Below are 23570 nucleotides of genomic sequence, written 5' to 3'. Positions count from 1 at the left end.
AGGGCTTGGCACACACTCAATAAACATATGCCGAGCAATATCTTCTAAAGAGAATCGCAAAGTCCTTAAAAGGCAAACAGAAGACAGAAAAAATAGAACCCATAGGACTGAGGGAGGTACAAATACTAATACAACACTGATAGATGAACAAAAAACATTATGAAAAACAAAAATGACATAGTAAATGCCTTTAATACACCAGGCTGTAAACAAAATATTCCATGTACATTATTATAGTCAATGCTTATAGTCAGTGGTACTCCCGTTTAACAGATGGAGAAACTGAGGCCCAAAATGGCTGAGTGGCTTCTGAACATTACACATCTAGAAAGTGGCCAGGCCATAATACAAACCCTGACAAAATTCACTACATTGTGATGTTTCAGCCTATCTATTTCAGACACTCTTTAAGTGACAAGCAGACTGCCTGTTTATCTAACCTGATCTGGACTGATAACATCTGGATCTATGTATCTACTGTAAAAAACAAAACCGCTGCTGAAAAAGTCAGAGAATCTGGGAAAGGATCCTGCACCCCTAGAAAGGAGATAACCATGGGCTATGAAGTCTATACGTTGACTTGACTGAGCATTTCTGAGCATGCCTGAAACCTACGCAAAAACAGAACTCAGCACCTGGAAGAGCAATAGAAAGATGGCAACTACTACAGATTGAGGACCGAGACTTTATGATCCTCTCTGGTACATTAGCTTAGAATTTACTGTGACTCTAAGCGAGTAGGAAGAGAGGCAGACTGCAAACCACTAACATCACTGTTTCTTCTAATGAACATGAAACATCATTTGCACGTTGAAACTAATCTAGGCTGTATCCCCCCAAAATATTTGGGGTCCAAGAAAATCACTTAACCAAAAGTCTATAGGTACGAGAGCAATATTTAACCTGAAAAGTAAAGTCTGAAATCAAAGGACATTCTCCTAAAGTCAGAAAGGAAGATCACATAAATAATAGGATGAATTAAGTTGATCTACCTCCTTAAAAACCAAAGAAAACTTTTATATTCTATGAAATACTTTTGCCTCTGCTTGGTGTCATGGTCAAGTGCTTTCTATCATTGAGTGAGAGTGAGTGTGAGTGAAGTTGCTCAGTCGTGTACGACTCGCTGCGACCCTATGGACTGTAGCCCACCAGGCTTCTCAGTCCATGGAATTTTCCAGGCAAGAGTACTGGAGTGGGTTGCCATTTCCTTCTCCAGTGGATCTTCCCAACCCAGGGATCACACCCAGGTCTCCCGCACAGCAGGCAGACGCTTTACCGTCTGAACCAACAGGGAAGCTTTGTATCATTAAGAGTTTGCAATTATCTGACCTTGCCATTTTTCATTTTAATAAAAGTAAGCAAATGAAAACTCTACACTGAGGAAATGGTGGCACTCAAAGGAAATTAAAAACCAAAAAGCTACCAAAGTACCTTTAGAAGATCCTACCCTACTGATTTGCTTTTTTCTTTAAATAACATTTTCTGATTACAAAATTTGAAGAAGTCAGAGGAGTTTTATATACTGGCAGATCTTTTACCCTTTGGCCCTCAATAGTGAAACACCATTACAGCCATCTCACCTTTTAAACCTGAAATACAGAAATACAATTTATGAAAAGTGTCTACGTTTACTACAAAGGTGCTTCTATAAGTACATATTACTATTTACATTTTTTAAATGTAAAAAGTGCACTTACATCATTTGAAAAAACCAAAAAAACTTCCTTTATTTTAGGAATATCTAAATCTTATACAAACTTACCTCATTCACACTCACTATGACACAGTATCTTAAACAGGATAAAATGCAAGCAGTATTTGTACAAGAATACATGGCAATACTGTTTATAAAGCAAAGTATTAGTAAAAATATAAATGTTCATAAGTTAAGGGGCATTCACATAATTAAATACTGTGGTATTTTTGTACTTCTATATGTAATGTTTTAAAAAATACACCATTCAGTGAAAGAAGTGCAAACTATGTATACAGAATGCTATACCTTATGTAAACAACAAGAAGTATACAACATATGCAAGCTTCTGTATGTATAGGTAATTTCCATAAGGCATAAGTTGGAAAAAGATACTGGGTTGGCGAAAAGTTCATTCGGGTTTTCCCATAACATCTCATGGAAAAATCTGAAATTTCTGGCCAACCCAACAGCTAACTTTGGGGAGAGTGGCAAGACTATAGGACAGAGGGAAGTAAGCTTAACTTTTCTGTATTACCTTATTTCTACCTACTGACTTCAGTTTCAATGGTTACATATTTTTTAAAATTTTAATGATTTAACCAAGTTCTTAAAAAAATGACACTTAGTCATAAAGTAGTTAAATATGACCTACAGCACCTTTAAAAAGGAACTTCACGTGATAATAACGACAATGAAAAATGTATGCCTTTAATAGCTATAACTTAATAGCTACTTTTCTAGTTTTTGAAAATTTCTTTATATATAGCTCAAAATTCTTTTAATAAAAAAGAGGGGGAATATGGCAATAATTATTTTAATGATTAAAATAATCTCCAAAAAAAATAACCAAAAGAAAAAAAAAATCCTTCAATACTCCTGTTTTCTGAAGCTTTGCTGTGATACAAACTGTTGATATATATGGATATTTACAAAAATCAACACAAACAATTAACCACTGTTTGAGAAGGAAATTCTACCTGTACTATTTGGGATAATGGATATCCTGATATTTACTTAAAGTAAAAAAATAATTTATAGTAAAAAAAAAATGGTAAACAGTGTAAAGTTAAACAAGTAATTAGCAAAAGGGCTATAAGAAAACTTGAACATTAAATTATATTTCAATACTGGCTATTCTAACATAAACCATTATTGTTCAGTAAACTCTATTATAAAAAAACCAGATACATTGATATTAAAGAAAATGCAATTACTTAGTGGCAGAGAATCAAGTTATTAGGAAGCCTACTCAGTGATTAATTTGTAACTCTGATGCTCCCCAGTAGCTTGAATTTTACAAATGAAGGAAAATTTTCCCAGTTTCATTAATCAAGTCAATATCATGCTTCTTTGTATACTAATCATAATAACCTCTCATTTTAACTCCTGAACATTTTACCTCAATTTTTCTTCTGATTTTTTACTACTTTAATTTCTATACCTTAATTTGAGTTTGTGTCTCAAGTGCCTAACTACAATTTCCTTGACACATTCACAGGGTCAAATCTATGTCTCATAACTCTACCAGGGCTTTGCAGAAATAGCAACTGCTCTGTAAATCACTGCAAGAATGACTGCCTCTGTGAATGCATATGCATGTATGTATTAATCTCATTACTTAATGGAAGAAAATCCATGCCCCCTAGTTTCCCATTCACCTTTCCTTTCATAATACCATTAAAATGAAAACCTCTTAAAACTTCTAATGCCTAAGAACTAACACATAATGGCTCAAAAATAGGTAGTGGAGAACATTTTCCTATTTCTGTACATCACATCAGTAATCTATAGAAGACATATGGGTGGAGCAGGGAGGTGGGAGGTGGGATTGGGATGGGGAACACATGTAACTCCAAAAAAAAAAAAAAAAGAAAGAAACTAGAGTCAAATCAAAAAAAAAAAAAAGAAGACATACTGGCTTCCAGTCTTCCTCATGCTTGAGAATATTCCCAAAACGTTAATGCCAACAATCTGCTCTAAAAATCAAATTACTTTTCCACTGGATGTATCTTCTATACATTTTGATGGAAAGCCTTTGATATAGCCTATGGCCCCCCTCAATTCATTATATTCTTAAAACATCAAGTATACTGAAATACAATGTGGCCCAGCACATTAAACTGTAAATGATACACATGGTGAGATTCTGGGTTCTAATTCAGGTTTTATACTCTTTGGTACTGGTTTTTACACAATGAAGGTATTCTCAATGTATTTTAAGAATACAAATAAACTGCTAAATAAAAGTGATTTGTTTGATTTTGCCCCCATCAACAGAAATATTTTTCAACTATTTTTTTAATTTTTAAATTTTTTAGAAAATTAATCAAAGTGAAAGTCCTAAGAAACTAAAATGTGTGATCATGTAGTACACTTGCAAATTATTAATGAAATAATTTAAAAGAAAGCAAACATATTCATCAGATTGATTTCTTTTTACATATATTTTGTCTTGATAGAAAGTACTCTCAAAACACAAATTAAAAAGCTGCAAACTTCTACATTTAATCTATATACCAATGATAAATCAACATATTTTAAAGTTAGTGGGGGGGAACCATCCATCTATAACTCAGATTACCAAAAGATCATACACTTACATTCAAAATTGTATTGCCTAAAAATTGAGAAGTATATTAAAACTGTCTGGGGAAGATAAGCAAAAATAAGGGGAAAAAAACATATCATTTGGGCTTAAGTACATGAATCAAAAAAAAAAAGAAAGTTGATGAGCATAATCAAATGAGTCTCAACTTTAAAAAACCTTCAGAAATTTCCAAATTAATTTGTTCAAAGTTGTCACAGTGAAAATTATATATGTATATTGAGATAATCTTCATTGAGTTGTGTATTTTGATATATATACTCCCTTCATCATTATCTGAAAGAACTTTTTCCCCAACCCCTTAAAACCTATTTGAAAAAACCTTCAAGTTTCTTCCAGTCACTACATTATTAGAGTCATCAGCAAGCACACTTTGCAGCGTTTTTCAACTATAAACAATTCTTAATAATTCAAAAGTACACATTTGGTCAATATATTCCAATGAAACAATGAGTCTGGAATCTAAACGTCTGTATCTGATCCCAGTGACATGCTCCAAAACAGACATTCTGATTCGGAACTATGAAACCGCTTATAAAACTAGAGCGTAAAAGAGTACAACAACCTGTAATAAGAACTCAGAATCTAGTCTATTTGTTCTTGGGTGTTCTTAATTTCCAGCTCTCTTTTCGTCCCACTAAAGAACCCATTCTTAAAAGCTCATGGATAAAATGGAGGTCTTAACTGTCTTCAAAAGACGTTATTTGGAAAACAAGCAGAAGGAAAAACATTACCACATACAGCAAACATGAGAGCAAATTACATCTAAATGTTTCCTTTAAATACTCAGAAGGTAGTAAAACCATTTCCATGACCACAGCCTTTCTGCAGGCTAATTACACTACAGTCCTTTCTAGTCCATTGTATAGAGCAGCATGAATTTCCTTTGGAGCAAAATTCAGTTATTATTCCCTTCTGTAACTGCATTCCCAAAGGCACCAGATGTCTTCAAATCAAACTAAGCCACCTCAGCAGAGGATTAAAGCACCCTTTAATTCCTGACTCAACCTTCCCTAGCTTTACCATCCTGAAGTCAGTACACAGGAAATTACGTTTTCTATTCCAGTTAAAACAGTTTACTTTTCAATCTCTCTAGACTTTGACCACTCTACGTAATCTCTCTTCTGTCTCATTAATAGTTCCTTCATGAAAATGTGTTTTTTCCTCTTAAAAAAAAAACACAAGACTAAAAGCACAGGCAACAAAAGAAAAATAAACAAATTAAATTTCATCAAAATCAAAAATGCTTATGCATCAAAGAACACTACTGATAGAATAAAAAGGCAACTCACAGAATGGGAAAATACCTGCACTCATATATCTGGTAATAGGCTAACATCCACAACATATGAAGAACTTCTACAATTCAACAAGTATAAAATGGTAAAAACATGAATATACATTTCAGCAAACAAGATACAAATAGTCCATAAGCATAAGAAAAGATGTTCAACACCAGAGAGAAATGCATCATAAGGAAATTAAAATCAAAATCAAAATGAGATACCACTTCATCCACTTGGATTGCTATTAGCAAAAGCAACATGAAAGGAATTTCCCTGGCTGTCCAGTGGTTAGAACTCAGCACTTTCACTGCTGTGGTCTGGGATTCAATCCCTGGTTGGGAAACTAAGATTCTGCAAACAGAGTGGCCAAATAAAATAAAATAACAATTGTTGGCTGAGGATGTGAAGAAACTGGAACTCTTAAGCATTGCCAGTGGGAATAGAAAATAGTGTAGTTGCTGAGAAAGACAGTATTGGCAAGTTTCTTAAAAAATGAAACACAGAACTACCACATGATTTAGCAATTACATTCCTGGGTATATACTCAAGAACTGAAAGCAGGAACTCAAACAGATATTTGTACACTAATGTACAAAGCAGCACTTGTTCACAGTAGTCAAAATGCAGAAATAATCCAAATGTCCATTAACTAATGAATGGATAAGGGAAATGTGGTATATGTGTACAACGGAATATTACTTAGCCTTGAAAAAGAATAAAACTTTGATATGTCTTACAATACAGATGAACCTTAAAAATATGCTAGGTGAAATAATTTAGATACAAAAGGATAAATACAGGAGTCAGTTCACTTATATGAGGTACCTAGAACTGTCAAATTAAGAAACACAGAAATTAGGATAATGATCACCAGACACCGGGAAAAGGGAGGAATGGGCAGTTAGTATTTAATGGGTACAGAGAGTCTGTTAGGGCTGATGAAAAGCTCTGGAGATGGGATAGTGGTGATGTGTGGTTACACAACAATGTGAACACCCTTAGTGTCACCAAACACTTGAAAATGGTCAAAATGGTAAATCTTATATTTTAATACAATAAAGTAATGAAGATTCAGCTGAAATCTAACTCTACTAACCTTCTCAGTATTGAACACAGATTACTAATTACTATGTACTGACTGGTTGTCAATTGGGTATAAAATGGGTCTTTTTATAAAGTTAGAAAAACTTTTTAAATTAAGCACTTTATTTTTTTAGAGTATCTTTAAATATTGATCAGTGTTTAAAATTTGACCTATAAAATGAAAATTAAGTCATTTATCAGAGAACAACCATACTTAAACTGTACTGTATATTCTTATTCTCTACCAGTTGCTTATTTTCCTCTATTGCTCTTCTTTATCTTGCAGTAGTCTCCTTCATCACACAGTATATCTTTTTATCCAAATTAGCTAAAATTTAAAAGCAAATAATTACATAAATAGAATGATGGCATATAAAACTAAAATGCTACATCTGAATTACATAGATTTGAGTATAAACAAAAGGAAAGAAAGGAAGGAGGTAGTGTTGCCCTATGAGTCTAAGACATTCATGCATTTTTTAGGTCTATAATATAAAACATCTTTTTAAGTCACAAATAAGATATAATGGCATACATTATAATACAGTACTAGAAGGCTTTGATATAATAAATCCATATTTTATCAAAAGGAATTTCCCCAAGGATTATTACATAAATCTCAGAAATTCTGATCCCATGTTACCACTAAGAAAATGGACATTTGGCTATATAGACTTAATTAAAGATAAACACCACCAGTCAACTACTTTTAGAAGCAAACTGAATGACATGCATGATTATCAAAGCAAACCTAAATTTTAAAAATGTCCATTAAATAAAACTGAACAATTAAAACAGTAATAAACTACAAGAATGGAAGCAACTGACTAGATATAAGCATGGAGGAATCTGGGCATACAAATACCATGAATCAATAAAATGGTGTTGCCATCTTAAAAGAAATTTAGTATTATAACAGATTATTGCAAATGATCCAAGAGATAAGATAAATATTTGAGGTTTCACACTTCAAGATAGTCCAAAACGATGTGTCACAGTCATTCTAATCATACTTCTATATCCTAGAATATAACAACATACTGAATAAAAGTGTATTGGCTAAATGTGTGTGTGTGCGAAGTTGCCTCAGTTCATCGCTAGATGAAGGGCATTTAAGAACCTGGAACTGTTTAGTAGCTAAGGAACTCCATAGCCAAACATAAGCTTGAACTGAAAGACATGCCATAGGGTAATTATCCTAGTCATAATCTTTAACCCTAAAATTCTGTAAGAAAAAATAGAATATTTCAACTCCTAAGGCAGCATGAAAGTGAAAGTCATTCAGTTCTGTCTGACTCTTGCAACCCCATGAACATATAGTTCATGTTATTCTCCAGATCAGAATACTGGAGTGGGTAGCTATTCCCTTCTCCAGGGGATCTTCCCAACCCAGGTATCAAACGCAGGTCTCCTGCATTGCAAGCGGATTCTTTACCAGCTGAGCCACAAGGCAAGCCCAAGAATACTAGAGTGGGTAGCCTATCCCTTCTCCAGCAGATCTTCCCAACCCAGGGATCGAACTGGGGTCTCCTGAATAGCAGGCAGATTCCTTACCAACTGAGCTATCAGGGAATCCCCTAAAGCAGTATATGTAACCTCAAATCAGAAAACTTTTGTTATCACAGTTTAAGGGAGGTTGAAATATTGAGGCAGCAAAGCAAGAAGTCATCATCTTTCCAGAGGGAAAATGGCAGCTTTTAAAATCTCTTAAGATGGAGACATTAAGAAATAGGTCCACTAGGAAACAAGGGGAGTTAAAATTAATTGGAAAAGCCAGGGATGAGAAGGTGACAGGCTTTAATATACGACAGGCCAATTTTTCCTTGCTAACAGTGTAATACGTGAGGAGTCATATTGCCTTGACAGTTTACGAAGTTATGCTATCTGCTGAATCCACAGTGCTTTTAAAATGTAGTAGAGTATTTGTCATTCTACATGATAAACACACTGGAATATTTAATAGATTATCTTCTAGTTAAAAAAAAAAGAATAAAGTACAGAATAAGAACAGCTAAAGTTCTATTTATTTAGAACAAACAAACAAGAGAGAACTATCAGTGTAGTTCCATATTTAATGTTTCCTGTTATGATAGACAGATATCTAAGCTCTGGTTTACTAATCAGTAAATTAATGCTAACGGCAATAATCCCTATACTTTCAAGTTTTAGATTTCAAAAAGACTAATTACTTTCATTATGCATGCATACATAAAATGGGATGCTTTGGGATCTAAAAAATCTTTTTATCTTCAATTCTAAAATATCACCTATCAACAGGTTACAAGAGCTGAGACAGAAAGTAATGGTATTTTTAATCATAACATTGGAACTCTTTTCTAATGATAACCAGGAGTGAGTTCTAATCAGTCTAAGATAACTTCCTAAGTGCTAATTCTAGTTCTAAGAGAAAAACTCTACTCAGAAAAAAAGCAAAATCCTCTAACACAAAATTCCCCTTTCTTTTCTTTTCTAACAGGATCAGAATAAAGAGATCACTACCTGTTTTTGAGAGTAGAAATAATAAAGTGACAAATATTATTACAAACTGAGAAGACACCTGGCTTTTATTTTTCTTAGAATAGATTTATCACTTGTTTCTTTAGGAATAATCTTTATGATTTTTAAGAAGCACTTAGTATATAGCTCTTTAAAAAAAATTAACATTTTAACAGTGAGATCAATCAATGACAATGAAATTATTTCTTCCTTAGGAAAACTAAACACTCACTATACAATAAGAGCAATGACTAGAAATCTTATATGATATTCTATTAGGAAGAGGGCTGATTTTTAATAATTTAATTTCTCCAGAAAATTAACAATCACTATTACTTCCATACCAAAAGAGATAAATAATTTTGGGGAAAGAGTAAATGTATGAGGATTTTAAACTTTTTCCTATTCACTTCTCATTTTAAAAATATAATAATTTACAGATCTATTAAAGATTATAATTTTCAGGAAATGTATATAAGAAATCCATGTTAAATAACAACAGTGAACTGTGAAGGCATGAGCTTTTGTCACTTTATTGTTAATCAATGAATGTTATCCAAAATAATAGATGTAATGTAACTTAATTGTACAACACAAAATTATGCTCATGGGAAAAGCCTGTTGGAATTTACCAAATACTCATTAATATATTTTTACACTGCTATATGAACATGTGCTTCTCAACTGCTAATAATAAAAGTTATAATTGGTTTAATGAAAACCCATATTGCAAATAGTTGTTCCTGTTTAGAAAAATTCACAAAGCTTTAAAAATGGATTAAATCCATTTTAATCCTAATCTACAAATAGATTATAAACAGCAGATATAACTGGTAATTTTTCAACACTGATATCAAACTGAAGTAGGAATGGTAGTGCACACAATTCAAAATGAAGCAAATTAATAAAAATCCAATAGAAATCCAAATTTTCACCTATTATGGCAACTGTTTAATGCTTTGAAGTGAACACATGCTTTAAACCATGAGTAGCAGGGCTCACCATCTGTTCCTCTCATGTGCTGCGAGAAGCATCCTCTTCCACAGTGTTTTGAAGGATGTGCACAACCACTGCACAACAGTCACTTCAAGGTTAACCAGTTATCTTCTGTCCTACTCAATCCAAAAAATTTATTAAATGCAACCTTTCCTCTTCAAAATGTCTGCCCAGATTAATCCTTTTAAAGTCAGCAAAATCAAAAAAGCACAAGAGATACTTTCAGACACAACTTAAATCTATTGTGCATGAAAAATGTCTAACAAAATGGCAATTTTAATAGCTAAATGTAAATTTGAACACATAATACCAGATGGAAAGTAGCTGAACCACACAGAGAAAACAAGGCTTTCCTTATCTCCAAATCTAGGTGTTTTACAGTAAAGAAAATGTTAGAACATGGGAATATTCAACATCTTTTAAACTGGAAAGATTTCTTTGTAAAACATAAATGAAATTAATATAATCTAAAATTATAATTTCTAAAATACATTTAACTAACCAAATTTAAGTATCTTTAGAGACTGAAAAAAATAAGCACAATGATTTAGAAACCAAATATGCTAAAATGATTATGTAATAATTACATCAAGAATGAAGGTACAGACATTCGTCGTATGCTACAAGAGCAACCTCTCACACATTCACACACACATACACACTTCCTCAGATATACAACACCCTTCCAGAAGATAGTATACCAGTGAGAGCTTACAATTTTAATACAAATCAGAGTCCCACAGTTCAGTTCAACAAAAAGGCAGTTAAAATTTAGCACTCTTAAGATATTCTGAAGGAAAAGAAATCTCGAAAATATTCCTTTATGATGGAAAGTATCTCTATGTATTATAAAACATATAGCTTACACATTTCACTATGTTTGAATGACCAGTCACTGCAGGTATAGTAGTGAGGTAGTATTACTGTCCCCTCCTTGGGACTGATGTTTTCATACACTGCCCTTCCAGAAAGGTCCAGGGTTTTTTTTTTAATGATGACAATCAATTACCAACAAATGCATAATTTCTTTTATTAAATATCTGTTTTTCTAAATCAATCTATGAAATCTTTCAGAGACAACTATTATTTGCAGTAGTGTTTCATCAATAAACTTTCCTAGGGAACCACTTACTACCTGCTGTCTATACCTTTGTGATATCAGTGGGCAAAGAAAACCAAAGGATGACAGGAGATGAAACATCAATCAATCCAGCTCTGTCAAAGAGGACTGTAATTTTAAAAAATCCAATAATGTTTTAAATTGAGATTTAAAAAATTAACCACAAGCTGTACACTACACTATTAAACTCTCTAATCCTTTTCATGATTCATAGCCATCTTCTACACAATAATCAAAGACTTTTCACCTATGCTTATTTTAATCACTGCCAATGATTAAAACATGCAGTGCTATGGTTAGAGGGCATATTAAGGTATGAAAAGTACACACTGAGAAAATGTGAATGAGAGAGAATGTGGAAATACATGCAGCTAAAATATGGAAGGAGAAGGAAAGAGTGCTCTACCTAAACACTCATTAAGTCACCATCATCCTGTAAAATGAACAAAGTGCTTAAATCATACACACACATTTGTCAGACATGATAATTAGTGTTAATCTTCAACAGAAAAAAAAAACAAAAACGGAAAATGAAAAAGGTGAAAAAGGAGGTGATGGAGCACTGTTCTTCATTCCCTGGCCCAAAAGAAAAAGAAAATCAAGCATGGTATCACACTGCCTTAATGTTGAAAAGCTCCCCTTAAATGTCTTTTAGCCACCACAGTCAAACTGGTGTAAGTGCTTTGGCAAGGTGGGATGCATTCCATCACATCCGCAAAGGCCTGCTTTTCTCTGTTGGTGGTTCAGCTTATGAAGAACATGTATGCAAAATAACAGCTCTCACATTGCTTCAAACTCATCAATACGTTGCTTTGTATTGCCTTGCCGAATCTGTCGCAGAGTCTTGTACTTATCACGGCCTGCTTTAACATTCTCAGCATGAAGAACATCATTTTGTGTTTTCTTGGTTTCATCTCTGGCTTGGGCTAATTCTGAACTTAATGCCTGTTTAAAAAATAAACAGTACGACAACTATTATTTTCTTAGATTAAAAAAAAAATCTATGGAAAAGGTTTAAAGACAAAAATACATACATAACACATCTTTGACTTTGTACTACATTAAAATTTCCACTGTGAAATCTTTTTCTTTAAATTGTTTAAGTTTGTTGTACTTTTAGTAATGGTGGGAGGTAGTGCTTAGAGAGGAATACCCATGACCTTTCATTTCTATACTCTGCAACTATGATCATTTGTGTGTTATTTTAAATTTCCTTAACCTTATCATCTAATACTTGAAATGACTTAGAAAGGTTCAATGTAGCCATTATGGTTGGTATTACCATAAGATCTAAAATCTACACCACGAGAAACTTTCTCCAAAAGGATATTAGTACCACTATCACCTCATTTTCCTTATTAATATTTAAAGATTTCACAATTTAAAAATTAGAGAACTTATTTTAGTAAGTTCTCCAATGGGTATAGTAATACTAAAATTTACTATTTTGACCTAATTATGTACATTTAATAAGCTGATCTTTTGCCATTACAAAATCTGAACAAAAAATTTAGATTCTGTAACGTCTTACAGGTAGTCTATTAAATTATCATTGCTTTATACGTATACTATTTAAAAACAAAATTTGTTTCTTAAACACAGTATTAACATTATGTTCTACTTTTTAACTATAATTAACTATAGTTAAAAGCTATAATTAAATAATAACTTACTAATTAAGATCTCTACACAAGGCTAACAAACATCTGGTAACAAGGACATACAACGGAAAAAATAATATGCCTGTAGGCCAAGTACTTACAAACCAATCACAAGGCCAGCTAGAGCTAAAGGTTTCCAAAGATCAAGTATTCCTTTTTAGTAAGTCTGTCTTAACAAATGGGGGAAATGCAAACTATATTTAAATGTGCATACAAACTGCAAATTTAAATACCTGAAGTTGCTTTTTAACACGTTCATTTTTCTGTGTTTCTGTCACCCGTTCCTCCTCACTTCTATGGTTCATTACCCCATCATTTGATAATTCAGCACTAGCCTCGGCGTTATTCTCATCATGCTCGTCATGTTCATTTTCAGTTGGAGGAATGACTGGTGGTGGTGGAGGCGGAGGCGGGGCAGACATCACAGTCTTTAACTCTTCTTTGGTCTTTTCCAAGTCTTCCTGGGCTGCAAAAGCCTAAACATAAAAATAAGCTTATCAGCAACTTACTTTGAAAACCAGTAATTAAAAGTCATCCTTTCTTTCTGTATGTCAAGATAATAAAAACAAGCCCCACTGACAGAAGTTTATTTTCAGAATTAAAGACACCACTGTGCAAACCCTAATAAAACTATTAATTCTAGCAAGGATTATCAATTGCTGCTAAAATTGTTGTACAAATGGTTGATGAGAAACGGATATAGATATAATACAAAGAAATCCACATGTGATAGATTACATTTTAGCAATGATAAAATATAATCACACATGGGAAGAATAAGACTGTTATTACTCTAATCCCAAAATCAATTAAAATAACTAATGGGGAGCTAATCAGATATTAAGTGTCCTCTGATATAATACAACAGGAAATATCAAACATCACCAATTATCTGAGTGATTATATTGTGCTGGGTTGCCTGGAAAAGTCCTGATGTAATTATTAACACTCCCTTTCACTCTCAAAAAGTGTTCCAATTTGGATAATAAATTATATGAAAGTTTCACTTATGAGACATCATAGCCAGAAACTTTTAACTTGAATCCTTCAAGTTTTTAGACTTATCTTTCAGCTTACAAGAATACTGAAGGCAAAAAGAAAAGCTGAATGACACCATAAGGAAACTAGAAAAATACAAAAGGAGGGATAATCTGCGGATCCTTTCAATAAATCAGTATCACAAAAAGAAGAACTGTCCTACTAAGAGACAGAGCAAACAAATGCAACGCAAAGTCCTACTTTGGACACTGGCTTGGCAAACTAGCTATAATAGACTTTTTGGGTCAATTCTGAATACTGTGTGCTCAGAAATATACCCACGCATATATGGTTAATTAACTTACAACAAAGCAGTCAAGAATATAGACTGGAGAAGGGAAACTAGACAGCCACATGCAAAAGGATGAAACTGGACACCTATGGTACACACCACAGAGAAAAATCAACCCAACATGGATCAAAAGATTTGAACATAGGACCTGAAACCATAAAATTTCTCAAGAAAACATAGACAGTAAGTGCCTTGATATAGGTCTTTGTAGTAAATTTTTAGATTTGATACGAAAAGCTAAAGCAATACAAACAAAAACAAACAATTGGAACGACTTTAAACCAAAAGACTTTGCAAAGCAAAATATATATATATATGTACATATATATATCAAGAATATGAAGAGGCATGATACAAAATGGGAGAAAATATATGTGAATGATAGGTCTGATAAGGTGTTAACACCGAAAATATGTGAAGAATTCGTACAGCTCAACAGGAAAAAAAAAAAAAAAACAACCCTAATAGTATTTTTTAAAAACAAGCAAATGATATGAATAGACATTTTTTATAAAGAAGACAGAGATGGCCAACAGGCCCATGGAAAGATATTCAACATCATTAATCATCAGGGAAATGCAAATCAAAACCACAATGAGATAACACATCATACCTGTAAGAATGGCTATTATCAAAAAGACAAGAAATAACAAGTGTTGGTAAGGATGTGGAAAAAAGGGAACACTTGATCACCTTCACTGGGAATGTAAACTGGTGTAGCCACTGTGGAAAAGAGTATGAAGATCCCTTAAAAAATTTAAAAACAGACTACTATATATAATCCAGCTATTCTACTTCTCAGTATTTATCCACAGGAACAAAATGCTAACTCGAGATGAAATATACATCCCCCCAATATGTTCACTGCAGCATTATTTACACAACAGCCAAGATATGGAAGGAACCTAAGTGTCCATCAGTAGATGAACAGATAAAGAAAAGGCAGTATATGTATACTGTATTGTTGTTCTTTCATCACTAAGTTGTGTCTGGCTCTTTGCAACCCCATGGACTGTAGCTTGCGAGACTCCTCTGTCTGTAGGAGTGTCCATGCAAGAATTACTGGAGTGGGTTGCCATTTCCTTCTCCATGGGAAATTCCTGACCCAAGGACTGAACCCAGGTCTCCTGCATTGCGGGCAGACTGTTTATTGCTGAGCCACCAGGGAAGTCCCCATACAATGCAAGTATAAATATAAATACAATAATAATCTTAAGATACTGGATTTTCATCCAGTACACATATACAGTGGAATATTATTCAGTTATAAAAAAAGAAAATATTGCCATTTCCAACAACACAGATGGACCTTGAGGGTATTATGCCAAGTAATACAAGTCAGACAGAAAAAATCAAATCATCACATGATCTTACTTAAATGTGGAATCTAAAAAATCAAAAAACAAACAAAAAAACTGAGCTTATGGATACAGAGAACAGACCAATGGTTACCAGAAACAAAAGTGGAAGAGGAATGGGAAAAGGGAATTAAAAAGTACAAACTCCCATGTAAAAAATAAATGAGTCATGGGGATATAATATGCAGTATTATATGGACTAATATGAACTATAGTTAATAATATATATATTTCAAGGTTGCTAAGAAAGCAAATCTTAAAAGTTTACATTACAAGATGAAAATTTCTGTAGCTACATGATGATGGATGTTAACAAGACTTACCATGATGATCATTTCACAACAGATACAAATACCGAACCATATTATACACCTGAAAATACATTATATGTCAATTATATCTAAATGAAAAACTTTTGAATATAGTCTAAGATGAGATGAAAACTGACTAAAATGAAACAGTATGTACAGAATGAGCTCACTCTGGACATACAAATGTATTGTTGCTGTTCAGTCACCAAGTCATGTCCAACTCTTTGCAACTCCATGGGCTGCAGCACGCCAGGTTTCCCTGTCCCTCACTATCTCCCGGAGTTTGCCCAAGTTCATGTCCATTGCATTGGTGATACCATCCAACCATCTCATCCTCTGTCACCGTTTTCTCCTGCCTCCAATCTTTCCATGCATTCTGGGTCTTTTCCAATGAGTTGGCTCTTCACATCAGGTGGCCAAAGTACTGGAGCTTCAGCTTCAGCATCAGTCCTTCCAGTGAATATTCAGGGTTGACTTCCTCTAAGATTGACTGGCTTGATATCCTTGCTGTCCAATGGACTCTCACGAGTCTTCTCCAGCATGACAGTGCAAAAGCATCAGAGTTCAAAAGCATCAATTCTTCAGTGATACCAATGTACATGTATACACATACATGCACTCAATATGTCAGAAAATTTGGAAAACTCAGCAGTTGCCACAGGACTGGAAAAGGTCAGTTTTCATTACAATCCCAAAGAAGGGCAATGCCAAAGAATGTATGAACTACCACACAACTGCACTCATTACACATGCTAGCAAAGTAATGCTCAAAATCCTTCAAGCGAGGCTTCAGTAGTACATGAACCAAGAACTTCCAGATGTACAAGCTGGGTTTCAAAAAGGCAGAGGGACTAGAGATCAAATTGCCAACATTAATTGGATCATGGAGAAAGCAAGAGAATTTGAGAAAAATATCTACTTCTGTTTCACTGACTACACTAAAGCCTTTGATTGTGTGGATCATAACAAACTGTGAAAAATTCTTAGAGATGGGAATACCAGATCACCTTACCTGTCTGAGAAACCTGTATGCAGGACAAGAAGCAACAGTCAGAACCAGACATGGAACAACAGATTGGATCAAAATTGGGAAAGGAGTACAAGGTCGTATACTGTCACCCTGCTTATTTTAGCTTGTATGCAGCGCATATCATGTGAAATGCCAGGCTGGATGAATCACAAGCTGGAATCAAGATTGCCAGAGAAATATCAACAACCTCAGATATGCAGATGACACCACTCTAATGGCAGAAAGTGAAGAGGAACTAAAGAGCCTCATAATGAGGGTGAAAGAGGAGAGTGAAAAAGCTGGCTTAAAATTCAACATTCAAAAAACTAAGATAATGGCATCCAGTTCCATCAGTTCATGGCAAATAGAAGGTGAAAAAGTGGAAGCAGAGACAGATTTTATTTTCTTGGGCTCCAAAATCCCTGGGGATGGTGACTGCAGCCATGAAATTAAGACACTTAGCTTCTTGGAAGGAGAGCTATGAGAAACCTAGACAGTGTATTAAAAAACAGAGATATCACTCTGCCAACAAAGGTCTGTGTAGTCAGTTATGGTTTTTCCAGTAATCATATACAGATGTGAGAGTTGAACCATAAAGAAGGTTGAGAGCTTTAGAACTGATGCTTTTGAATTGTGGTGCTGGAGAAGACTCTTCAAAGTCCAGCAAGGAGATCAAACCTGAATATTCACTGTAAGGACTGATGCTGAAATTACAATATTCTGGGCACCTGATGGGAATAGCCAACTCACTGGAAAGACCATGATGCTAGGAAAGACCAAGGGCAGAAGGAGAAGGGGGCAGCACAGGATGAGAGGGTTGGATAGCATCACTGACTCAATGGACATGAACTGAAGCAAATTCCTGGAGACAGGGGAGCAGAGGAGCCTGGCATGCTGCAGTCAGTGGGGTCATAAAGCATCGGGGCACAACTCGGTGACTGAACAACAGCAACACCCATACGCACATAGGAGAAGATCCTGGAAGGATATGCACTGCGATGTTAAAGTACTGATCCTAGTTTGTGGGAATGTGGTTTTTCTTTTACGTGCATTTTCTAAATTCTATAATTCACAAGATGTGTTTCTGTGATACATTATTTTATAAGTTTATGTATCCCTGAAGTTCATAAATCATTCCTAAGAGGAATCTATACAATTCTAATAAAGGAAGTGTTAACAAATAAGTTAACAGTGCTTTCACTCTTGTGGAGTTCTATGTACATATATGGGCTTCCCATGTCGCCTGCCAATAGAGGAGATGCGAGTTTGATCCCTGATTCTGGAAGATCCCCTAAAGAAGGAAACAGCAACCCATTCCAGTATTCTGGCCTGGGAAATCCCATGGACAGAGGAGCCTGGAGGGCTACCGTCCATGGGGTCACAGAAGAGTCAGACACGACTTAGCGACTAAACAACATGTACATATATACATAACTCTCGATATAAAAAACTCCCCTATGAAATCCAAAGTGCTACAAAGAAAATTTAAGAGTGAAAGAAAACCATTTTAGCTAATAAGTACATGTTGTTGTAGAAAAGTCACAGAACTATATACCTTTGAGTGTAAAAAATTATTATAGTTTCATAAAAAGTTTAAAGTCTGAATTAAATTCTCCTATCCTATATTCCCCACCCTTCCAAGTAAAGCCTAATTTCTCACTTTTTTGCCATTTCAGACAACAGTGGTTTCACGTACTGGAACTAGAAATCTCAGTATCAATTGACTACATTCTTCTAATTCAACTTTACAGCCAATCACTTGGTTGCCACGCCCCTTTGAATCTGTCAAAAAATGTCCTTCAACAATTCCTGTCCCTCTTTTCTCAATGTCACATCCTTAGTGAGTCATTAGCTTGTAAGCAATCCTGCACACTACCCTAATCCATCCATCATTCTGACTGCTAAGCTGTTTTTATAAAACCATGTTTCATCACGGTACAAACGTTGTTTTGAAATCTTCAGAGTCCAAAGTCTCAGATACTTCCTAACTTCTTTCCTTTCAGCAGGGCGTTTACTTAAAGTTTTTCACAGCTTAATGACCTCTCAAACTTTCTAGCCTCGATTCTCAAAGTTCCTAAAACCAGATTTTTCCTATGCTCATTCAATTCCTACAATCTGGAATGACTATCTCCTCAGTTCCCATCTTTTCTACCCCCAAACTGAATGTCATTCAAGAGCCAGCTTAAACTTTTAAGGCTGGGTGTCCCCAACACCTGCCTCATTCCTACTGAATCTAACACTTCTGTGTTCCCAAAGTAGTTATTAGCTTTTATCACTAGATTATATTTAAATACAATACATACACATTCATACAGTGGTCTCTCTTCCCCTCTAAATCATGACTGTATCTTAATCTCTATAAATTCAGCATATGCTGGGTACAAAATAAGTGTTCGGTAAATGATAGTGATGAACAAATGATTACTTTGTGTTGCCACTCAGTAGCTTCCTCTTCCTTTTTCTTCTTGGCTTCCTCGAGAAGTGCAATCTTGGCAGTGAATTCGGCAAGTTCTGCTGCCTAAAATAAATAAGACAATTACCAATATTAAGAAACATAATAGAGTTTCGATAATTTAAGTCAAAAAAGCTTTAATATACATGAACTTTTTTTTCTTTTTTGGACACGTCATGTGGCTTTTCAGATTTTAGTTTCCCCACCAAAGACAGAACCCATGCACCCTGCAGGGGAAGTGTAAAGTCCTAACCACTGGATTGCCAGGGAATTCCCACATGGACTCTTTTTATGTGTTTCTCATAGAGCCTTCTGTTAGAAAAAAAAAAAAGGAACTATTTCTTTAAGATCATAAATATCTTATTTGTATTATAAGCTCATAAGGAAACAAAGTGAGTTTTTTTTATTATTCTATGTACACAAAGTTAGTCCTGTTTTTATAGCAAGAACCTAGGAGCTACTTTTTAACTTTCATCAATAAAATACTTGCTAACAAGGGAAAAAAAAAACTGTTTACATAATGCTTTTTACAGCACTTTGTCAAATAATCTCATTTGACTCCCTAATTAAGACGATTTTACTCCATTTTTTCAAAGGGAGGGATCTGAGACTCAGAAAGACCCAAAGACATAGAGCAAGGAAACACCTAAACCAATATTTAAATCCCAATTCTTCTAGGTGTCATGCATACTCATCATTTGCAGGTCCACTAAATACACACAAAAAAATCCAATCATGACCCATCTTATAGTCAAACTATGATCATCTTATAAAATTTAGAATATATATAATGGCAATTTGTCTAAAGCAAAACACGCCAGTAGCTTATACAAAATCTAAGTGGATCAGTATCCTTTGTTAGCTACAGGCTCATGTAGCTTTTATGGTTTTATTTCTAGGTTTCTTTTTAAAAGAAGAAATAAACATTTTAGGCTCATTTCCAAACTTTGTCATTAAGTTACCTGTATCTCTGGTTTGCTTTAAAGAAAGTATAATATGCCTAATTTTACAGAAGTTTTTTCTTTTTTTTTCAGTTTCCGTTATCTGAACTTGTTTTCTTATTTTACTAGTCCTCACTGGCAAACAGAATTTTTACTGCTGATTTTGGGTACAGCACACTTCTGGCAGTGGCTACACAATATCGATCATTTATTTATTACAGTAAATAAATACTGAAACCTCCAAACTGTCTATTTTTACACTGGTACTACCTTTATGATGACAGGTATTCCTCTGTCTGAATAGAGAAAATGGTTTTCATGTTTCTTTGTTATTCTACTTACTGCTTTTAAAATACATTCAAATAAAAAGATATTTGAATGTATTTTAGGAGTTCACGTTTCAGCTTCCCTGGTGGCTCAGTTGGTAAAGAATCTACCTGCAATGAAGGAGACCTGGGTTCAATCCTGGGGCTGGGAAGATTCCTTGGAGAAAGGAACGGCTACCAACTCCAGTATTCTGGCCTGGAGAATTCCATGGCCTGGATAGTCCATGAGGTCACAGAGTCGGACACGACTGAATGACTTTCACAAAGGTATGTCTTTGCAGTGAGTGCACACATACCATAGTGAGGAGAGCTGAAAACACATTTAACCAACACCTTTGTGTTCAGAGGGCTTCCCAGGTGGCTCAGTGGTGAAGGAGTCCACCTATGCAGGAGACACAGGGGATGCGCCAGTTTGATCCCTGGGTTGGGAAGATCCCCTGGAGGAGGAGATGGCAACCCACTCCAGTATTCCTGCCTGGAGAATCCCATGGACAGAGGAGCCTGGCAGGTTATCGTCCAAAGGGTCGCAAAGAGCTGGACACGACTGAGCCACTAAGCATGGAAGGATGCATTTGTGTTCAGAGAATATATAGTCTGAAACTGTGGGACTGATTTTATCCATGCTTTTGTCTCAATTTTTCTTTTTCCCTAATAGAACCCAGGTTCCCTTACCAGCTGCTCCTGATTCTTCATCTGGTCGGCAGCCTGTTTCGCTAGAGCAGACTTGGCCTCTTCAGCAGCTCGACGCTCCTTTTCAAGCCTTTCTGCTTCTTCTTTTGCTCGTTTTCGTTCCTGGTCCAATTCTAGAGCTTTTCGAGTCTGTTCTTCCAATTCTGTCAAATATATGTATTCCCCAAAACAATGATTAATTCTAATTTTCTCATTATGAAAAGAAGCTGAAACAAGCAAGGAATATAACCTGTACAGTTTTAAAAAAAACAGCAATCTTTAAATGAACATACACCCGTATGTTAACTTGAAAAAGGCCTAATACATTTTAAAACTCTATTTATACTTCAAAAATGCAAAGAAATGAAAATTCTTTATAACTCAAGTTATAACTCTAGAAACATATCCTTTATTTTTAAAATACTCTCTCCAAAAAAGAACCCTCCTACACTGTTTGTGGGAATGTAAAAACTGGTACAGCTACTATGGAGAACAGTATGGAAGTTCCTCAAAAAACCAAAAATACAACTATCATATGACCCAGAAATCCCACTCCTGGGCATATACCCAGAGAAAACCATAATTTAAAAATATATATGCACCCCAATGTTCGCTGCAGCACTATTTACAACAGCCAAGACATGGAAGAAACCTAAATGTCCACAGACAAAGGAATGGATAGAGAAGATGTGGCGCATATATACAATGAAGTATTACTCAGCCATAAAAAGAACTGAATGATGCCATTTGCAGCAATATAGATGGACCAGAGATTATCAGACTGAGTGAAGTAAGTCAGAGAAAAACATATCATATGATATTGCTTATATGTGGAATCTAAACAAAAGGGTACAAATGAACATATTTACAAAACAGAAGTCAAGTCACAGATGGAGAAAACAAACTTATGGTTACTAGGGGCTGGGGGCTGGGAGCGGTATTTGGACTGACATATACACACTACTATATGTAAAACAGATAATAAGAACTTGCTGTGTGTATGGCACAGGGTACTCGATTCAATACTGTGTAATGGACCATATGTTAAGAGTCTTAAAAAAAAAAAAAAGAGGGGATATATGTATAACTGACTCACTTTGCAGTACACTTAAAACTAACACAACATTGTAAATCAATTACACTTCAATGAAAATTCAAAAAAACAAATACTCTCTCCACACTTTGAGAACAGATATACTGCTCTTTTTAAAGTTTTTACTTCGTTTATGCTGGGTGCTCATTGTGGCGTGTGGGCTTACTTGAGTTGCAGCACAGGAGCTCTACAGGACCTGGGCTCAGGAGTCGCGGTGCTCAGGCTCTCTAGTTGGGGTGTCCAGGTTCAGCTGCCTCGTGGCATGTGGGAACTTAGTTGCCTGACCAGGGATCGAACCCATGTCCCCTACACTGGAAGACAGATTCTTTACCACTGGACCAACAAGGAAGTTCCCTCTCCAGAGTTTTGACCAAACAAGCTGCCATCTATTTCAAAAATCTATAAAATACCACACTTTAAAACTTGCTGAAATTTTTACTTATCTAAACTAAGTATTAGATAAGTAAACCCAAGAAATTAAGACTGAAAACAATACTGACTCAAATAGAAATTTTGATGTGGATTTTATGAATTACTGAAAAATTTGAATTATTAGTACTCATCCATTCCTCAAGCAGGAAGATAAGAAGATAGTATTTGGTGATGAATGAGATGAATTTTAATCCTTAAGTGTACAGATCATAAAGTTAATTCTCTTATTCTAATGAGCTGAGTGAGAAAGGAAAATATTACTAGCATAAAGCCAAAAGAGTTTAAATCAGTTTGAAAGTACTAATTTTAAATATTAATTCTGACAATCTGTGTTAAGTAGCAAAGACATCTGCGACAGAAGACAAGAGAATGTCGTCTATGAAGGTGGGTGCAATGTCCTACAAAGGATGACTCTCCCATTCTGTATACTTCAGAGAAGGGGAAAACCTAAAAATCTGTATGTCAAAAGGTTTGAAAACTAACTGTCATGTACAAATCACCTTACTATTCTTAAGTTTGCTGTTTTTGGTCAGAACTAAGTAAAGTAACTACAGTTACGACTTGGGAGGGTTTGAGAAGATTGGAAAGAAAAATGACTTTAAACTCTAGATAATGTGAAAGATTCTATGTGGCTATTTGGCTATAAAGATGAAATGTATGTAACAAAGGATGTTACTGAAGCTAAATTCTAAAATTAATTCATTTT

General features: G+C 34.8%; 1 protein-coding gene across 2 annotated transcripts in view; it reads right to left on the bottom strand.

The window, feature by feature from the left end:
- Positions 1-23570, bottom strand: part of RDX (radixin) — a 102128-nt gene that overhangs the window by 13432 nt on the left and 65126 nt on the right. Inside the window, exons 11-14 of one of the 2 annotated variants that reach the window (XM_065945288.1) lie at positions 21343-21503; positions 19377-19469; positions 13177-13419; positions 12067-12227 (exon numbers count right to left, since the gene is read on the bottom strand). In XM_065945288.1, coding sequence (XP_065801360.1) covers positions 12067-12227; positions 13177-13419; positions 19377-19469; positions 21343-21503 — 658 coding nt within the window. Of the gene's footprint in view, positions 1-9681; positions 12228-13176; positions 13420-19376; positions 19470-21342; positions 21504-23570 lie in introns of those variants that run through there. The other variant, XM_065945287.1, reaches the window with a different exon arrangement.

Source organism: Muntiacus reevesi, chromosome 9 (genome assembly GCF_963930625.1).
Source record: "Muntiacus reevesi chromosome 9, mMunRee1.1, whole genome shotgun sequence".
Classification (NCBI taxonomy): domain Eukaryota; kingdom Metazoa; phylum Chordata; class Mammalia; order Artiodactyla; family Cervidae; genus Muntiacus; species Muntiacus reevesi.
This window is presented reverse-complemented; position numbering and strand designations above follow the sequence as displayed.